At 51.5% G+C, this 17,319-nt stretch overlaps 6 protein-coding genes across 6 annotated transcripts; 2 read left to right on the forward strand and 4 right to left on the reverse strand.

Annotated features, from left to right (window-relative positions):
• Positions 1-27: 27 nt before the first annotated feature.
• On the forward strand, positions 28-1,689 carry N7468_006018 (S-adenosylmethionine-dependent methyltransferase; the record flags this gene model as incomplete). The annotated part of the gene is made up of 4 exons (XM_058475314.1): positions 28-291; positions 395-691; positions 750-1,486; positions 1,542-1,689. 4 exons carry the CDS (start codon positions 28-30, stop codon positions 1,687-1,689), a joined length of 1,446 nt encoding a protein of 481 aa, XP_058331054.1.
• A 282-nt stretch (positions 1,690-1,971) lies between these two features.
• Positions 1,972-5,808, reverse strand: pex1 (AAA family ATPase peroxin 1; the record flags this gene model as incomplete). Its single annotated transcript, XM_058475315.1, has 4 exons — positions 1,972-5,204; positions 5,264-5,342; positions 5,406-5,642; positions 5,698-5,808. 4 exons carry the CDS (start codon positions 5,806-5,808, stop codon positions 1,972-1,974), a joined length of 3,660 nt encoding a protein of 1,219 aa, XP_058331055.1.
• Positions 5,809-6,623: 815 nt separating this feature from the next.
• N7468_006020 (sterigmatocystin biosynthesis dehydrogenase stcV) lies at positions 6,624-7,900 on the reverse strand (the record flags this gene model as incomplete). Its single annotated transcript, XM_058475316.1, has 5 exons — positions 6,624-6,854; positions 6,976-7,546; positions 7,599-7,679; positions 7,734-7,820; positions 7,881-7,900. The coding sequence occupies 5 exons, from the start codon at positions 7,898-7,900 to the stop codon at positions 6,624-6,626; spliced, it is 990 nt and encodes a 329-aa protein (XP_058331056.1).
• A 974-nt stretch (positions 7,901-8,874) lies between these two features.
• N7468_006021 (aldo/keto reductase) lies at positions 8,875-9,909 on the reverse strand (the record flags this gene model as incomplete). The annotated part of the gene is made up of 1 exon (XM_058475317.1): positions 8,875-9,909. The coding sequence occupies one exon, from the start codon at positions 9,907-9,909 to the stop codon at positions 8,875-8,877; it is 1,035 nt and encodes a 344-aa protein (XP_058331057.1).
• A 4,513-nt stretch (positions 9,910-14,422) lies between these two features.
• Positions 14,423-16,118, forward strand: N7468_006022 (putative oxalate decarboxylase; the record flags this gene model as incomplete). Its single annotated transcript, XM_058475318.1, has 7 exons — positions 14,423-14,702; positions 14,756-14,846; positions 14,972-15,143; positions 15,203-15,270; positions 15,322-15,442; positions 15,496-16,000; positions 16,060-16,118. 7 exons carry the CDS (start codon positions 14,423-14,425, stop codon positions 16,116-16,118), a joined length of 1,296 nt encoding a protein of 431 aa, XP_058331058.1.
• A 456-nt stretch (positions 16,119-16,574) lies between these two features.
• N7468_006023 (uncharacterized protein) lies at positions 16,575-17,310 on the reverse strand (the record flags this gene model as incomplete). Its single annotated transcript, XM_058475319.1, has 2 exons — positions 16,575-16,742; positions 16,795-17,310. 2 exons carry the CDS (start codon positions 17,308-17,310, stop codon positions 16,575-16,577), a joined length of 684 nt encoding a protein of 227 aa, XP_058331059.1.
• Positions 17,311-17,319: the final 9 nt, after the last annotated feature.

Below are 17,319 nucleotides of genomic sequence, written 5' to 3' on the forward strand. Positions count from 1 at the left end.
GTTTACATCAACCTTGACCACGGCAAAATGCCTTCTCTAAGTGCACCGCCGTCAGTGACGACGAAGACAGTGCCTCGCCCTGCCCCTGATGGAATGGGCAATGGTCTGTTCGCCACGGAAGCGATTAAGGTCGGCGAGGATGTTCTGCATGCCATGACACCTTTTGTGGCTGTCCTCGACTCTCCGCGTCTCGATGATACATGCGCAGCCTGCTTTGGCAAGCGGCAGATGGAGGGTACTGTTGATTTAAAGGCTTGCACTGGCTGCCGAGTGGTCAAGTACTGCGACCGTGTTTGTCCCCTACAATCCCTCTATTCGGCTTCAACCTCGGCATAAGCGGGTTTAAGCAATGGTCTGCATTCTGGCATTACTGACGTGCATATGTTCGAACTAGACTTGCCAGCTGAAGGACTGGAAATTTTCCCATTCGAAAGAATGTCCTATCTACCAGAGCTTGAAGGGCCGGGTGCTACCCAACAATGCTCGAGCTATCTTGCGCATAGTCCTGCGTGCTAACCACGGCAAGTACAACGCCCAGGAGCTGGAACTCTTTTCCAGCCTGGAGATGCATATGGACAAGATCCAAGAGAATAAGGAGCAGCAAGAACGTATCACTCTTACTTCTAAGAGCGTGAAGGAGTACGCGAATGTCCCGATGAGCGTTGAAGACATTGCCCAATATGCCGCCCGGGTATGTATAGCAGCTATTTATCGCAAATTAATTATATTATTGCTCACATGTGCACCAGTTGGAGGTAAATTCATTCAATCTGACAACTGCAATGTATGACCGGATTGGCCTGTACATGCATCCCTACGCAGCTTTGATCAACCACAGCTGCGACTATAACGCCACCGTAGGTTTTGACGGCGAAGAACTGTACGTGAAGGCCGTCAAGCCCATCAACAAGAACGAGCAAATCTTCATCTCCTACATCGACACCACCACACCCCACAAAGTACGCCGCAATGAATTATCTGAGCGCTACTTCTTCCAATGCCTCTGTCCCAAATGCTCCAAGGGCCTCGACACCGCCGAGGACCGCTTTCTCGAATCATATTCCTTTGAATCTGCCGACTCCGAGACGGCCCTCGAGACAGCAGAGCGCCAGGCATTGGAACTGATGAAGAAAGCCTCCGAATCAGACTCCAACCCTGCAGAAAGTATCAAAGACCTCGAATCCGCCCTCCACATCCTGCACGCCACCTCCGCCTGGCCCATCACCCGCCAGCCGTACGCCTCCATCCGCGACCAGCTTATCCTCTCCTGTCTCTCTGCCAGCAGATTCAGTGAAGCCTTCATCCACGCTGCAGTCCGCTACCTCCGCATCGACACAGTGCTCTACAGCCCCGCCCACCCTGTGCGCCAAGTGCACGCCTGGGTCCTTGCCAAATTGGCAATTTACCTCTCGCAGAGCTTCGAGACGCACCCCGATGACCCTGTCCGGCTGGAGGAGTACCAGCTCAATTTCCATTTTATTCTGTGGTATGTGCTTGCTGATCTGGCGGCGAGGCAGATGGAGAAGCTGTACGGTTCCCAGCTTCAAGAAGCTTGTTGCGGGGAACTTCGCGCAGGTCAACAGGGAGTTTGTGGGGCAGGGGTTGGATCCGACGCAGTTGCCAGCGCAGACACTTGTTCGGCAGGCTTGGGGGGAAATTGGAGAAGGTGGTGCAGGTTGTCTTGGATAAGGAGTAGTTGTGTGGTTGCGAATGTTCCGAGTCGTTCTGCGAAGGATTAGCTCAGGTGGCATGTATTAGTAGAATATTAGGGGGGGAGTTAGGGGGATATTAGGAGGGCTTAGGAGTAGACTTGAGGATGGTTAAAATTATGTTTCCATGGTAGGATCGGCTAGATACAGGCGAAGAAGGAGAGCAGTGTTCACACAATTGGGGAAGGATATATATACAAATGTACAGCGCGCGTCGCCCGTTGTTTATCCACCATAGTCAAGCAGGTCGTGCGGACGCAGATTACATCAAGCTAGTGCGACCCCCAATCTCGTTCACTGCTTCGCCATTCGGCATCTCGCCATTACGACCAGCAACGAACTCCTGGTAGATCCGTTGGAAGCGTCTACGTTCCGTAGAGCTCAGCGAGGGACGGGTAGTGTTAATCGCACGCTCGATGTGTTCCCAGCGGACTATAATGTCATCACGAAGCTCATCAGCGGAGGCCTCTGTGCCGTTCGTAGCGTTGGTCGAGGCAGAGGTTCCTGCACCGGAGGCACCATGGTCCAGCTGCCGCTGGCGGCGACGCGAGTTCTTGATCTGCTCCAACTTCGCAGCAACGACCGCTGGAGGGGGCATGGAGACCGAGCCCGAAGCTTCCTCTGACGAGGAGTAGAGGAATTGGATGAATGATTTACTCGAGGCGCTTGGAGATGTCTTCGAAGCGCCCGCCTGAGCACCAGGCTTAGTCGATTCGGCCGTCCGATCTCCGAGAGCGTCGTGCACGGCTTCAAGATGGGCGTTGTAGACAACTGCCTGGATATCTGCGCCTGACAGTCCCTCGGTACGAGCGGCAATTTCGTCGACGCGAGATGCAACCTCTTCGCTAATCTTTAGCTTTTCACTGACTGCTTTGATGATATCAGCCCGATCAGCGCGCGACGGCATGTCACAGAGCAATGATTTGTCCAGACGACCTGGACGCAGCAGAGCAGGGTCGATCAAATCTGGTCGCGAGGTTGCGGCCAAAACGTATACGCCTGACAGGCCTTCCGCACCGTCCATCTGCGTAAGCAGCTGGTTCACCACCCGGTCGGTAACACCGGTGGAATCATGGCCACGCTTCGGGGCGATACTGTCGAATTCATCGAAGAAGAGAATACAGGGCCGCGCAGCCTGTGCTCTTTCAAACAGATCACGGACACTCTTTTCACTAGCACCGATGTACTTGTTCAGGATCTCGGGTCCCTTGACACTGATGAAGTTCAGACCGCACTCGCCGGCGACTGCACTGGCAAGCATTGTCTTACCGCAACCGGGATATCCATAGAGAAGCAGACCAGATCGAAGTCGCAGCGGACACTGTGCAAAGATTGGGGCATACTTGGTTGGATATTGGAGTGTCTCCATCAAGGTCTGCCGTGTCTCAAATAGACCACCGATAGAGGAGAAAGTGGTCGTAGAAGAGGTAAGCGTGACGTTCCGGAGGGAGGCTGGTGTGAATCCTTTGAGAGCACTGTCGAAATCTTCTGTTCCGAGAGATATCATCTTGGATTCGGTCGCTAGGTCTTGGACAGAGCGAATAAGAGCCTCATTGCGCGCGCGCGCAACAAGCAGCACAAGGTCACCGGGCATGTATCCATCGGTTTTACCGGCGAGTTCTAAGAAATCCACGTCCCTACTGAGAACAAATCCATCGCCCCCCGAGGAACTTGGCCGGCTCCCCAGGTTTGATGGGTCCAACCATGAATCTTGAGTCGAATGAGTCGAGGTACTGGTTGCGCGGGCATGGCCATTGAACTCAGAAGTGGCTCGGTCCTGGCTCGTAAGTTTTTCCAAGACCTTGCGGCGGCCATCCTTGTCAGGCGCGCGCATATTCAGAATCTCACGGACAACGTGACCTCCAATGATGACATTGTTCAGCGACTCTTTGGCCTGAGCTGTGGCTAGAAGAACAACAGATGAGTTCATTGAGCAGTACTCTCGTACCATGGAGCAAATGACCTCGCTATTTTGCCGACTGCGGCCATTGTCGCCTCCAACCTGCAATTCGGTCTCCACCGGGCAAAGCTTATCGAGATCGTCGAGAATAACAACAGCTTGGCCACCCAAACGAGCACACCACGATGCGGACATGAACAACCGGTTCAAGACCTCCTTAATGTTCGAGATCCGTGTTTCATCGGTTACGAGTTTGCGACAGGAAAAGTACTTGACGTTGAATAGGTGATCTTTCCTCAGCTTATGGGCTAGGAGGTGAGTGAGAGCAGTCTTTCCCGCACCAAGGCCCCCAGTCAGTAGAATAGATGAGGATTTCGTCAAGGCTGAAAGCGACTGGGAGATGATAGAGTCAATTCCAACGAGCTGTGGAGCAGTCTCGGGGATCGGGTCATCAGTCGGCAAAGCAGATGAGCCGGCGTCAGAAGGTTTGGGTATCTCAGCTTTCACTTCAACGTTGAGTATAGCCTCAGAGCCCAAGAGCCACCCAAACAACAACTTGGAATCTTCGGAGTTTGCTTTGAGGGGCGGATCAAATCTAACAATGGCCCCGTCAAACGAAGAAACGGACGGATGGTTCTCAACTCGGGGTAGAATCATGCCGTCCGTTAACGGGCCAGAGAAAAGCCCAACGTCAGACCCGGTACTGCCATAGATAACCTTGAGACGCTCAGCGAGTGCGTCCCTCGAAGCCGCAGTATCAGATCCGAATTTGAGACCATCCTTTTTCTTGGATGTATCGGCTGTGAACGGGTACACCTTGAGCGTTTTGACCGCCGACCGATGCAATTGAGGTGGTGCAGCCTCCACCCGCACAATACCTCCAACCATGTTCTCCGCACCCAGGGCCGAGCAGAGCACACTAGAGATAGCCACATGTTTGCTGTCCGGAGCTTCCTCCCAGGGTAAAAGTTTCGCTACTACCTTGGTAGTGGGGCTACCAGCTTCGCTAGACTTCTGCTCCTGCTGGGCCAACTGCTGCTGCGGGTCGACCGGCGGCTTCAGACCAGAAGGCTGAACCAGTGAAACACTGGCCCAACTGGAGCCTCGAAGCTGGCTCGATTTCAAAAGCTCGGGATCGACCCAAACGCGGAGCCCCTCGTTCTCTTCCTCATCCATTTCACGGTCAAACAGCTCGTCTGCTACCGCGCGGTCAACACCTCGCAGATACAGAGACCCTCGAGAGTCTGATCGGCTGCTCTTGGGACGCACAGTGCTTCCTGTGCTCCTTCCCCCTGCACTCCTTCTGCTACTTCCCGCATTACTCCGGCTGTCTCCCCGGCCTGACTTTCCAGTCTTGGATCGGACTTTGGGGGCGACGATCACTTCGGCATCAGGTGCGATCTTGGCGAATGGCGAGGTTTCTGAGGGCGCAGGGGTAAGGGAGGTAACGACTATATTTGCGGTAGATGTGGGCGACAGGTGCAAGGCCAATGGGTGCATATGCTCCGCTTCTGCCGTAGTGTAGGAGGGATTCGGAAGGGCACGAATTTGAGATAGCAGGTTAAGCTCTAAGAAAGTAGCATGAAGCTCAATGACTGTAATAGATCTTGGTCAATACGCTTCAAGTAGGATCGGTTTACACATGGCAACATACTCTCCCAATCTTCTGGGGTCAATGGCTCGATATTGATCGTATGCGCAATGGGCGGGTCGAGATGTACAAGCAAGCCGACCTGCGCGTAGGGATACGAAGTCAGCATTTGCTTCGAATGTGAGAATATTGCACATCAACGTACCTTCTGTCCTTCCGCTAGGCCAAGCAGTCGGCCGAAGGTCGTGTCTAGCTCCACGGTCGAGACTTCCTGTTCTCGGGCGTAGCCGGTATTGATGCCATCTCGGCTCACGACCGGGGCAAGCTTGCGCTTGCTCGGCATACCTGTCCACCCCAGGTAACATGATTTCTGCAGCGCCGCACCATTGGCCTTTGCGGAGTTCGACTTGTATTGCAATTCGATGATGGCATTCTGGGCAGGCTGCGATCACATGAGAGTTAGTCGGGAAAGTGGTAACCGGCGTCGGGGGACTGACTGTGTTCGCATTGACCAGTAGAGAGACCAGAGAAGGAGGCAGGTTGACCAGACAGTTCTTGAGAGGAACTAGAGCCACTTCTGCCGTGGTCGTAGGCTTCTTGGGCGCCATGATCAAGGCGCAGAGCTGTTGTCGCAGGAAGAGGCGGGGAAGGATAACTTCCCCGGAGTTGAGCGCGTTCCAAGCGGGATTAGGTAAACCCGTGGACCTCGGCTCTTTTGGCCAGTTTTACTGCGTAAGCTTATGAGGGATTCCTCTCGAGTACTAGAACTATTATAACAAAGCTTTCACGGGGTTCTATGATTCCGATTCTCTGAATTTGATGGATTCAGAGGCCTCGGCCCACTTATTGAAGCCAAGACACCGGCATTTCCTCGGTCCCAAGCATGCAACGCAGCCCAAAGCTTCCTAGAGTATAAATCCCGCCAGAAGTCTTTCAAAACGAGCTGGGTTTCAAGGTATCACTACCAGTGATGGCCGGACACTACGGGGAAGGGCGCTTCAACTTATCAGACCCGTGCTGCCGTTAGGGGATTGAGAAGAAAAGAAGATGTTTCTATCGGGAAGTATATCCCAGAGAGTCAATGGTTGATTGATTTGATATCAGTACCAGTTAGACATGCACGTGGACTAGCGAGGAAAAGTACAAGATGAATCCATTAATGAGCGGATCTGAACCTGGTAGTATCTCAACTATCACATCACAATGTCCATGATGCAGAAATATAGATACCCAAAGCTCAATTTCATATCAGTCAATCTCAAATTTGACTCACGGCCGTCCTTATAGAATTGGCACAAACTTCCGGATTTGATTAGGTTTGAAATGTGTAACGGCGCCTGCTTTTCTCCGCGCAGAAATTCAATTTGTAGTTGACGATAAGCTGCTCAGCGTCCATCTGCCCAGCGGTTCCGACCAATCCGGATTAAGCCTGACGCGCCTGCACAGGTTTAACATGGGATGGCACGTCCACGTGGGCCGTAACATTAGTCAAAAAGACATCTGACGCAGTATAGTCCGAAGAATAGTTGCGGAAGATGAAGTTCAATGGGAATCCGATATCAAACGATGTGGAGTTGTCGATTTCATGGATATCGTCTTGGGATAGAGACACACCTAAGGCAGCGACGTTCGCCTCAAGGTGCTCAATTTTCCGCTGGCCGACAATAGGGGAAAACGTAAGGTGTCTTGTGCATTACGTATGCCAGTGCCTGTTGGGAGATATCGTCAGCCACAGTATTCCACATCATTGTCAAGACATATTGTCAAGCACTTACGATCGCTTGCAGAGTCGTGTTCTTCTTCTTCGCAACTTTCTCCAACGCCTCTGAAATCTTGATATCCTCCTCGCTCAGATCTGCCGCTCTGCCACTGCCATCTGCGTTGGTTCCCTTGCGTGCCTCTGCTGATCTGAACTTTCCTTGGCCGAGAGCTGCCCAGGGAGCAATCCCCATTCCCTGGTCACGGCACATTGGGATGACCTCTCTCTCAAGATCTCTGAATCGCGCATTCCACTTGCCTTGATAGACAGAGAATGGCCGCAGACCATTTGCGCGGGCATAAGCGTTAGCCTTTACGACGATCCAGGCAGGGGTGTCTGAAACACCAAGGTAAAGGACCTTGCCCGACGTCACCAGGTTGTTGAGACCATGCATGACCTCCTCGACCGACGTGGTGAAGTCCCACCAGTGGACATACAGCAGGTCAATGTAATCCGTTTGCAGTTTCTTGAGACTTCGCTCGACCGAGACACGCATACTCTTCATTGAGTTGCCGACGAAGTTCGACTGGATCGGTTCAACGTCGCGTTCAAAATTTCGGAATCCGGTCGTATATTTGGTTGCAATCCTATGAGGATTAGCCGATATCCCCGATCATCACACTAGATGTGTCGACATACACCATCTGGTCGCGTACACCACGCGCCTTGAGCCATTCTCCAATCCAAGTTTCCGATTCCTCGTTTTGGTAGTTATTTGCTCTAGGTTGGCGTGCAGGTTAGCAAAAGTTCGTTCGGGTGCCATTTTTCACGTACGTATCTATGAAGTTGCCGCCGAGCTTGAAGAAGGCATCGAGGATAGCGAATGATTGCTCCTTGCCACACTCGCCCATCCACGATTTCCTAGATTACATGACGCGAATTAGCTCCAGTCATTATCTACCAGTCATGGAACGACTATACCAGGCATCTCCAAAGTTCATGGCTCCAAGACATAAGGGCGACACCTTTACTGCCGCATTAGGGGGAGAGAACACGGTGGTAGCCCAATAGGCTGGGGGGAGCCGGTGCAGGTTGGAAGATGGACATTGTTAGATTGCGGCACAGCTAAAATTCAAGGAAGAGTGGTAGCTTGACGAATGATCCCCTGGAAGGAATTCGACTCCTTTTAAAAGAGCTGCCCCTCACCGAAAACAAGGGCTATTGTAGTCCGTACCGAGTAGCTGAAGCCTCGGAACATCTCAATGCGCGGCCTTTATGCTTAACTCCGAGTTGATGACACTTGTGACGCCATCGACCCGGAGCGGTCGTTAACGCCGGGATGGATAACGATCCAACAGCTAACGTTCAAAGCTAACATGGGCAATTTGCGATAGACATCCGTCGAGCCCTTCGAGTCATGCGATTTGCAGCCTCATGCGCGTTCTTGAGTTCGTTGTACACGACCGACCTTCCTCTAGCTCCTCGTTGAGCTGCGGACCTTGTGCGCTGAGCGTGGAGCCCAAGCGATCTTCCTCGGTAATGATCCGGCTCTCATGCTCATAGTTGCGCTATTTGCAAGAGCCCTTAACCAGGCTACACGACCGGTATACTCAAATAGATCAGATACGAAGTTCTAGAGATATCAGATTCACATCCAAATGATGATAAGCCCAATTAAAATTCGGCCTAAGCTTGGGAGTCAGCTGCACAGGGCATCCTACTAGGCCGGAACCTTTGATCCACGGTAATCTGCAGCGACCGCCTGTGCTTGGCATGCAAGTTGATGATGATCCTCGTACCATTGAACTATTGGCGGACTCGATGGAGCATTTTGTAGTCAGGCCACAGTCGCAGGTACGTGGGCCCAAACATGAATCAAATTTAGCCATCCAGTTGGCATCCTAACGAGCTACAAATCTGAACTCCACCATCTCATGTTTTGGCAAATTTCAAGGGATACGGAGCCGTCATGCCGTTACGCATGGCCAATCACCTTCTTGGGCTCGTAGAGATCATCAATGCTGCTCAGCTCCGCAGGGCTGAGCTCCAAATAGATCGCCTTGATGGCCTCGTCGACTCGCTCCTTCTTACTCAATCCCAGGATGGGAGCCGTAACGAATGGCTTAGAGAGAGACCATGCAATTGCCACGGTCGCCATTGACACACCATGCTGCTTCGCAATGCTCTGAATCTGCTCATTAATCTTCTTGTCTGTCTCAGACGCCGGCTGACCGAAGAAACCCTGACCCTGGCCCTCCCCACGCTGAGTGTTTGAGAATTCCTGCCACGGACGAGCCAGAAATCCCATCGCAACGGGACTCCATGGAACTCCGCCCATGCCAAATTTAGCACAGGCAGGATACATCTCCCGCTCTTCCTCTCGATAGATACAATTGTGAAGGTTTTGCATCGAGATAAACTCTGTCCAGCCATGGATCCGAGCAGTGTACTGGTATTCGAGGAGTTGATGGGCCCACATCGATGAAGCGCCGATGTAACGTACTTTGCCGGACTTGACAATGTCATGGAGGGCTTCCATTGTTTCTTTCACCGGAGTGGAGGGGTCGAACCGGTGGATCTGGAGTAAATCGACGTAGGGGAGGTCCAACCTCTGCAGGCTAGCATCCACACTTTCGAAGATATGCTTGCGACTCAGTCCGTATTGATTTACGTAGCCAGCATTGTCTCTTTCTTCTTCTGTCATATCCATTGGTTCATCGGCGCCGCGGCCGACGGGCAAGAATACCTTGGTTGCGATGACAATGCGTTCTCGGCACCATCCGTATTTCTTGATCGCTTGCCCCAGAATCTTTTCAGACGAGCCATTCGAGTAGACATTCGCTGTGTCAAAGAAGTTGAGACCGGATTCGTAGCAGTAGTTCAGCACTGGCAATGCTTCGTCTTCCGGCAATGACCACTTGAAGCGGCCGCTGGGGTCTCCAAAGCTCATGCAGCCCACACCAATCGGAGCGACACGGAGACCGCTGTTTCCAAGCTGTACAAACTTCATTTTTGCTTCTTTTTCCTGGATATAGGCGGGTTGCAAGTATGAAAGCCAAGACTTGAAACGAAGAAAAACAATTGATCAATAAAACAAAACAAGAAGGAACCCTCCCGGGTATTTATAAACAGGCGTTAGAAGCTTCAGGTAATTAGAACCTCTGTGTCGGAATGAAGCCATGCAAGATGACGACGTATTAGTGGTTTGTTACAGCCTGCATGTTAGCGCAATCAGGCCGGGCATAAGCTTTTTAAGTCCGAGCTTTTCTCGGCAGTAACCTTGCTTTCCTAGTTGTTGGAGCATGCAGGAAGAAAGGGGTCTGTAAAATACGGTATGGATTGGAAGAATATGAAACTCTGAAAGTTCTAAAATAACAGGCACCGCATATTTAGTTATACAGTGGGTTTCTTACATTAGAAAAGTAATGAATGTTCGCCAAGAAATGAATAAGCGGTAATACGGTGGTAATGGCACCGTGTGTTCCGATACTAGTATGTAGGACGGAAAACACCAATAGCGGGGTAAACTCATGGCTGTCCGGGTCTACCCATGGACTGGAACAAAAACATGTGGTTTGAGCTTCCCAAAGTACTACTAGCGTCTTAATAGAAAAAGACTGAACCCGGAGGTGTTTTGATTCATCAACTTCTGGACGTTAGATGCGGATTTTCCCCTTTCCCAAAGGTTTGAGGAAACTGCTGCTTCCCAATACCTGGATTTCGCGCGCGGCGATGGGTTATGTTTCATCAGCCACTGTCGCGGGATACTTCCCACGACCCAGAAAAGAGAGAGGAGACATAGGCGGCGGCAATGAATATCAGAACATAACCCCCCGAGCAATAGCACCAAGGTACTTGACCACAGTCTCAATTTGCTAGCAAGGTTAAAGACCTCCGGTAGGGAGCGCTAGCCTCAAGTCACCGGGTTGTGTACCTCCCCATTAGTGGTCGAGGTTGGAGCTACTGTTTCTTCTTTCTATCACGTGCGGGCACCCAGTGGCGTAGCAAACTTCACAAAGAGATATAAATTCTTCGTGATATATAAACAAAAATTATAAGACAAGCTTATAGCGTTTACGTTTTACCTCATACACAAAATCATGAATCTTTGTGGCCTCTTTCGCCTTCCAGAATGACACGCAATAGAACGCCACCTGCCCACAGTCGCCTGGGCTGGGCAAACAACAATGTCTTATTCATTGCCGGTCCCCTCTTCCCCGGGTCATCACTTAGATGAATATCAATGTCCAGATAACTACGGCCGCAGTTTGTAGCTCTAATGTTCAGTTGTATTGTGGCCACATGTTGCCGCTGATGTTTCTTGCATGAGACAATAGGCTATGTTCCCAAGACTTTGGGAGGAGGGTTGGTTTCCTTGCTTGAAGTGCTCATAGTGGGCAATTATGTCAGTATTATCGATAAGGCGCATAGCGGTCACAAGGACCAACAGTATTCATCTCGTTTGCTGCGAATCTCCTGGTAATGGAGGCTTGAGGAAGTCAGCTCTTACTATCTTGTTCCACGACCTGAGACATTAAGTATTAAATCCAGCGATTAGGCACCCTTCCCCTTCGCATTACTCCTTATTCCCATTCCTTTGAGCAATAACCCACAATTCACCTAAGGACCTGAACTACTCGATGACTTCCGATATCTCACTGATCGGTCAAGAGGAACTTTCATACAATGGCTCTCACCCGAGTGATACTGCCGCAGTGTTTGGAAGTCGAACAATCGGCATTTTAGTAGCATACTCCGCTGCATTTCGCGGAGTTTCACGTCTGTGCTCGGTAGATCAAGCACCCCACTGCTTGACTCTAGCAGGATCTAACGGTGCGATACCATTTACATCAACGGCCCAAGCCTTGTCGAGCAGACCTTAGCCCAGGAACCGCATGGCGTAGTTCAGATTTTACAGTGGGTAACTTTGGATCAGACAACACTGCCGGTTCTCGGGAGCATGGCCTGGTGCACCGGGATTCGATCTCTGTTGCTGCTGCCGACCAAGGAATCGCGAGGTGTCTTCGCTGGTGAGCAAAGAAGCACCAGGGGCACGGCTGATGCTCGTGGTGGCCCCGCTGAAGTCTCGATGCCTATAGTTTCTATATGGAATAAAGCACTAATCTGGAGAGTGAATTGTACTGCCACTGGAATGTACTTCCTCGCTGGTTGACTTGGTCGCAAGGGACAGAGGCGCTCCGAACGTTTTGCGTAGTGCCACAGTTGATATGAAACCTGAATCAGAGTTATACTATCGATATTGATCATTAGATGACGAATTCATCATTCGTTTTTCAAGACTCTTTCTGTACCGACGGACAAGGAGCTGGAAGCATCGACCATCGTAATTGCAGTTGAAGACACATCTCTTCATCAACCTCCCCCTCTATGTAGCCCGGAAGCCAAATACGCTAGTAGCAGCTTGGCTCCTGTTATGGATCGGGATTCGGTTTACAGGGGCTCCACAGCTGAACTGGCATATGAAAGTCGTTCTCTCTGTAAAGCGTGATTACGCGACCGCCTGATATGGGCCTTCTAGGCATCGATTGCCAAATCCTACATGTCCTACACATGGACCAGGTAATATCCACGTCGATCAATGTGAGATTCCTGGCCGTAGAAACAGACCCTGAGACGGGGCGAGCCGATTCATCAGCCTGGCGAATCCTGTCAAGGTCAGCGAGGAGCTCAGCCATCGACAATCCAAATACGCAGGTCCTCTGGTTGGCTGCGAAGATCGTATTTGCGAGGTAGAGATAAGTCCGCTGGGTAGAACGAGTGCGTCGAAATCAGCTGGGCTCCGTCACGCGGGGCAAGAAGCGTGCAGTCTGGATAGTTGGGACAAGAGAACAAAGTGGAGCCTTGCCCGTACCCAAGTTGCCAAATTCGCAACTAGAAGGAAACAAAAGGAAACTTGCCTCTCACGCGTGTGACTCGACTTTGGACCTGCGTAAAGTTTGTCTATTTTGGATGTCTTCTGGTGATGTGCTGGAAGGAATGCACTGGCGTCTATAAACGCGATCTGATTCGACAAACATCGGACGGGAAGTATACTAACGGCGGGAATACGGACGGCTCAGAACGGTTTCTAAAATTATTTCATGCACTTTTTTCTCCGTATCCGATCTTCAATGCAGGGAAAACAACCGTTTCAGGTCTGGAAAGCATATGACCTTCCGTTTATGTGCCTCCAACGAGAACTGCCGAAGCTGCAGCTAAGCAATAGCGTCGCTCCCAGAGATACAGGAAAGCTACGACCCTACTCTCTCTCTCTCTCTCTCTCTCTTTCTCTCTCTTACCCCCCGCCCCTTCTCTAAACGAGGGCCTGAGACCCTTTCCGCTTGCATAGGGCTGATTTAGGGGAAAGGTTTCCTCGTGCGGAGAAAGGAAGTTGGATGACGCAAAGTGGGGAAGCCCATGGGTGCACTTTGGTACGCCCATACGGAAGTGGCGGGCGGAGACGGAGGTGAACATGGTGGGGCTCTTCTTCACTAATGCCTTGGCTGCGAAAGCTTGACAAGCTGCACATCGGCTCCATAATTCCCCTAAAAGCTTCTAGCGTCATGCACGCTATTTATGGGATGCATGGATACCTTCAGAGACCCTTACCGCAACGTCGGCAATCCCAGAGGCTTTCTGCTACGGTGTGTCAGCTCGTACCAGAAAAAATGTCTGAGCTGCAAAGCCACGGCTCTACCCACGCGCCTCCTATGGCCCTCGGTGGTTCTCAGTGGGCCTCGGCAAAAACAGGCCCCCGATCATTCATTTCCCTCTTTCGTTGTCGCATGGACATCTTTCATTCCCCCCCTAGACGGCTTGATCAACCAATAGCTGTCGGATATGGGCCGGAACCGGGATTCAGCCTCTCTAGGATGACTAGTCTCCTGCTGACGTGGTGGTCTACAAATTACAATTTCTGCCAAGCATCAGTATTCTCCAGAACCCAAAAAATGGTGAAGGGATCTCTGACTCGGCGGTCAGCGATCCTGTGAGTTCCCCAGACATTCCAACGAGGAGGTAAGTGGAGGCGTAGAGGTTGGACATAGTGGATTTAGTGGGCTTCGGATGACTCCACGTCCGATCCGTACTATTCCCGACAATCTCTCATCTCCCTGCAGGAATGGATATCTCCGGGGAGTAGCTTCGCATGGCAAGAGACTTTTTAGGATATTCTTAGTTGGCCTGCTGCAGGGCCATTGCAGGCTACTGCAGCCTAAGTGGTCCTGCTCCACCTGATCCGCCCCATCCGCTCGTGAGGGGAATATCCTATCGTTGCGCTATAGCAAGAGGGAGGAGAGTGGTGAAATGAGGGGAAAAGCATGCCAGAGTAACATAGACCTCCGACATTATGGTGAAAACAGGATTTGTTGTCCGGCTATAAAAAGGGCCAGGACTACCCCAATTCTTGGACCAGAGTACCAGGGTTCAAGAACTCCCAGATTGTGAAACGTTATAAATCAGAGCCCAACCTTGACTTGGTTTCAGAGTCTCTTCCAACTCCCTCTTTCCTACAGGGGCCCACCATGAAAGCTCAATTCTTTCTTCCGCTTCCTCTAGCTTTGCTCCCTTTAGTGGGATCTGTGCCTGCCCCGAGAGCAAGCAACCCGCCTCTCAGGGGATCAGAGGCACTTGTTGGGTACTCGCCCACCGAGAAAATCGCCCCTGGACCGAAGCCAGATATTAAGTGTAGCCTGCTGCCGGCTCAGACTGCTGACCCTCAGCTTGGAGAATATTTGGACTTGGAGAAGGTTGAGAACCCACAGCCTATTCGGGGAAACACTGGTGGCGATGATCCTGGTCCCAGTCAGTCGTTTACTTTCTGCTACGTGATTCTTCCGCCCATCTAACAACTGCAGGAAATTACTATTATGACAAAATCAACAGCGACAAGTTAGCCCCCCCCCGGAACCGACAGTGGTTCCACGATCAATGCTCAATGGCCGATGGGTTAGTCTATAGATCTGCGGTTCCTATTTGATTATCATATTGACATCTTTACAGGACTGAGCCACAACCGGTAACGCACAACACCCAGAACCCGCGTTGACTCTGTTCTAATATGAATCACCCAGACTTGGCATTGACAGCGCTGGCTGGGCTCGTCAAGAAAACATCGACGTCATGCCGGCTGCTACCGAAATGGCGGGTGTCGATATGCGCCTCGAGCCCCACGGTTATCGGGAGCTTCACTGGCATGTCGCTGCAGAATGGTCGTTGGTGCTCAACGGCTCGTGTCGGATTCAAGTGGGTCCTCTCCAAATCGTGATCAATAATCAAGAATGACTTAACTTCTCAAATTTCAGGCTGTGAACGAAAATGGGCAAACTTTCGTCGATGACGTTACGGCGGGCGATCTGTGGTTCTTCCCGCCGTGAGTATCCCCTGGGCGCTTCTCCACATCAACGCTAATGTGGCAACATAGTGGGGTTCCTCATTCCATCCAGGCTTTGGAGGCTGGTGTCGAATTTCTGTTGGTATTTGACGACGGTGCATTCTCTGAAGATAACACGTTCCTCGCTTCGGAAGTATTCCTGCACACTCCTGTACGAACCCATTCAATATCACTGAGGGCTGTTCGGTAGACTAATGCAAGCAGAAATCGGTCTTGGCTCAAGACTTGGGAGTTGACGTGTCCGCGTTCAAAAATCTCCCTGACGATGAGCTTTACATCTTCGGCGGCACGCCCGCCCCCAAGGATATTGAAAAGCAAAATGTGACCACCCCTGCGGGCGTGATTCCTCGAACACAGAGTTACTCTTACCACCTCTCCGAACAACCCGCGCACGAAGTTGCCGGCGGAAGTGTCAAGATAGCCGATCCCGCCACCTTCCCCATCGCTAGCAACTTCTCGGCTGCGATAGTGACTGTTCACCCCGGTGGTATGCGAGAGATCCACTGGCATCCTACCAGTGACGAGTGGACCTTCTTCATCCAGGGCCAGGGCCGTGCCACTCTATTCAGTGCCCCGCAAAGTGCGAACACCTTCGACTACCGTGCTGGCGACGTTGCATATTTCCCTAAGTCGAACAGTCACTATATCCAGAACACTGGTGACGAAGACCTGGTCTTTGTGGAGGTCCTCCAGGCGGACCTATTCACTGGTATGTTCGACAATTCCCCTCCTTCGGTGCTATGGCCTCATCAAGCTGACACTCTTTAGACATTGCACTTGGCCAATGGCTGGCTTCTACCCCCGGCAGATCGTATCGGACACCTTGAATCTAAACGATACTACCCTTGAGAAACTCAAAACGGAGAAGCAGTACGTTGTCGCTGGACCCCCTCTCCAGTGAGATTGGGCTGTACAGTCTTACTGGCTACCCTTCCCATCTCCAATGATATCTTCTTCTTTCCTGTCTTTCGTTCTCTTGGCACCGCTAGCCCCACTGTTGCCCAAATCATCGTACGTTGGGGCCTGGAATGGATCTCCATTGATTCATAGCGAGTACTCTTGTTGTTCAAGATGCCCATAAATAACCATGTGCACCTCTTTGTTCAAGTCTGGGAGTTTAGAAAATCAATTCTGTACCATTTTAGACTATGCTTCAAGGAATTGTGCTGGATCGATGAATGGGAGAGAGACATAGAAGGAATAAAAACACGCATTGAACCTGAATATCTCATGAATCTTGAAACTATCTTGAAAGCAGCTTGGTGGGAGAACTATGGCCTCCCCTACACCTTGTAAGGAGGTGGCAGATCCGGCTCGTTATCAAGGCTCTCGTCATCAGAGCTCATATCAAAAGCTTCATGACCTTCATTATCAGACGGAGGAAAAGCAGACTTGACATCCCTTTCAGAGACCATGGGAAGGGCTGAAGTTGGGGGTAATTCCGCAGCAGGCTATAGGACCAATTAGCACATCTTTACAATCCACCAGGCTATCGACTCTTACAATGTGAGTGCCGCCCTTGGAGACCATAACAGGCTCACGGTTTCCAATCCGGCCGACCAGCTTTCCTCGCTTCCACACCCCGTACTTGAGGATTACCCCCGTGAATTCCGACCGATGGATGATGCAGTCTCCGATGTCGCAATCCGTCACCGTCGCTCTCCACAGTTCACCCTTGAGCACCAAAGAGTTCGTCACAGAGCTGCGCTTGACACTACTGGCATCTCGAACAGTCGATGAGATGACCGTGCTTCGGTGGACGGCGCTGCGGCCGGTGACTGCACTGTGAGAGAGGTCGCTGCGCTCAACAGCGTAGACATCGTGCAGGTGGGACTTTGAGGCTGTGCTGCGGCTGGCTGTGCGCACCTGCGCTAGGGCGCAGTCTGTGAAGGTGCTGCGCTTCAGGTTGGAGCTGGTCACGGCGCAGTTGCGAAGCTCGCAGCGCGTGATGCTGTTGTTGTCGCCGATGGTGGTTGCGCCCGTCCCGGGCGCATGTTCTTTACTCGAGTCGATTGCCATGTTGTTGGA

Source organism: Penicillium chermesinum (assembly GCF_028974085.1).
Source record: "Penicillium chermesinum strain IBT 19713 chromosome Unknown utg000004l:1.0-3345178.0:1.0-3348027.0, whole genome shotgun sequence".
In the NCBI taxonomy this organism is placed as follows: Eukaryota; Fungi; Ascomycota; class Eurotiomycetes; order Eurotiales; family Aspergillaceae; genus Penicillium; species Penicillium chermesinum.